Source organism: Morone saxatilis, unplaced genomic scaffold, assembly GCF_004916995.1.
Source record: "Morone saxatilis isolate NCDOM2014 unplaced genomic scaffold, NCSU_SB_2.0 Contig23, whole genome shotgun sequence".
Classification (NCBI taxonomy): Eukaryota; Metazoa; Chordata; class Actinopteri; family Moronidae; genus Morone; species Morone saxatilis.
Genome location: NW_023339796.1, coordinates 20,391,527 through 20,393,389, shown reverse-complemented (window position 1 = coordinate 20,393,389; position 1,863 = coordinate 20,391,527). Strand labels below are relative to the sequence as shown.

The 1,863-nt window shown below is 39.0% G+C and overlaps 1 protein-coding gene across 1 annotated transcript in view; it reads left to right on the top strand.

Moving 5' to 3' along the window:
* mrpl37 (mitochondrial ribosomal protein L37) overlaps positions 1-668 on the top strand; it is a 6,344-nt gene extending 5,676 nt beyond the window's left edge. The window contains exons 7-8 of the mRNA XM_035670233.1: positions 57-131; positions 372-668. Coding sequence (XP_035526126.1) covers positions 57-131; positions 372-449 — 153 coding nt within the window. The 3' untranslated portion in view covers positions 450-668. The remainder of the gene's footprint in view (positions 1-56; positions 132-371) is intronic.
* The last annotated feature ends 1,195 nt before the right edge of the window (positions 669-1,863 follow it).

The following is a 1,863-nucleotide window of genomic DNA, read 5'->3' as shown; positions in this document are numbered from 1 at the left end:
TGACGTAAGAGTGAGTTTCCTGCCTCTCTTTGTTCACTGCTGTCTGCTGCCTGCAGGTGTGGCTGGATGACGACGTGGAGCTCTACGATTTTGCAAAAGTGCGACCTCTCATCAAGAAGAAACAAGTGAAGGTATGGCTATTGTCAGATTCTGTCTTTTGGTTACTGCAACTCACTCATATGTATCTTATATGTACTCTCATATGTATCTTTAATATATTAGATTGCTGGCAATGCACCGAGGTGTGTATTGCAGCTTGATTCGTTAATAGTATTGATGGATGACTGTGATAGGACAAAAAAGACAATTGAAGAAAAGAGCAGCAGTGTAAAGTTTAGTGATTCTGATGGTTGCTGTGTGTCTCCCTGTAGGTACCAGCTGGTCTGGCAGGATACAAGCCTGAAACATTCAGCAAGTTCCTGGCCCTGTACCTGCACGGAGCTGTGTAGGGCTGTGTATGTGTGTGTCTGGGATCTAAAGTCATCAGAAAAGTCCTCCTTTCCTTTGGAACAGTCAGTGATGAGGCTTCACAGCGTGTTCATTTGTTTGGATCATTTGAACAGAATGAAAACTACAAAACTAATTTCAACACACCCAACGCCATCACTCCGTTTGTTCTCACTTCTCTCTCTACTTCTCAAGAAATAAACTGTCATTCTGAATATTTACTGTGTGTGAGAGTGTGTTTTGAATTTCTTTTTTTAAATGAGCCACTCTATTCTGTACCAGCAAAGAATGTTCAGAAACCTGGATAAGGCGTTTGCCAGCATATGACGTTTACATGCGCAAAATGTAACCAGGATACTAGAGCGCATGTAAACACACTCTGGGAATAATCTGGGAAAAAAACAAAACCTTATTTAGATAGTGTAACAGATGTTGCTTCAAGACAGTCGAGCCATGCCCAATCAAGCTGTAGTGACGCAGTGGATTTTTTTCTGGATTTTCTTTGTTTATTTCATTGCTATATGTAGTTATAGACATTTGAGGTTAAAGCCTGCTTCTATGAAGGTGCAAAAGCATGCATTGCACCCTAAAACTTTGCACCCTTAATGCCAAGTGCACAGACTGTATGGGCGTTTCCATGCACAACTTCTGACTTGGTCCATGTATGTTCACGAGCGCAACCTGCAAACGGGCTGGGTGAAGGTGAATATAGATCACAGGTGGTTATTATTAAATACTGTAAAAAAAATGTATATGGTAAAACTGCTTATATGATTATAACCGATTGGACTGATGCTCTTTTAGTAATAATTCTAATATATCTCACCTTGTACATTGCCATCTAGTTTAGTAATTAATGTTACACACTGCACTGCAATGATGTCAAGTGTTTGTAATTTCTTTCTGCACCATACAGGCCTTACAAGATGAATGCATGTGGTCAGGAATGTATGAAGCTATGGGCGAGAGGAGAACATACTGAAAATGTCAAGGATGACAGAAAAAGATTATTTCCAATCTCTTTCCAGGAAGACAAATTTAATAATCCATATTTTTATTGTATAATTAATTATTCATGAATGAAATGCTTTATTACTATCTCTGTGACACCTGGAGTCCTCCATACTGAGCCTGCTGACAGTAAAAGAAAGAACAGGTCAAGACACACGACATGAAAACAACACCTCGATATTATTCTACACACACACTGTTATTAACTGAAGAGAAAAACAAAGGGTTGTTTCTGTATTAAATGCTTTTAAATCTTGAAAAACCCTTCTCACTCAAAGGATACTTTATCAGTTGTTTTGATAACTGTGATATCAGGAAGACGTGTATGTTGAGCCCAACTATGTAACCTGAACCAAAGGAGACTGAACCCATGCCAGACCATTTAATAGTGCTGATCTTTTTATG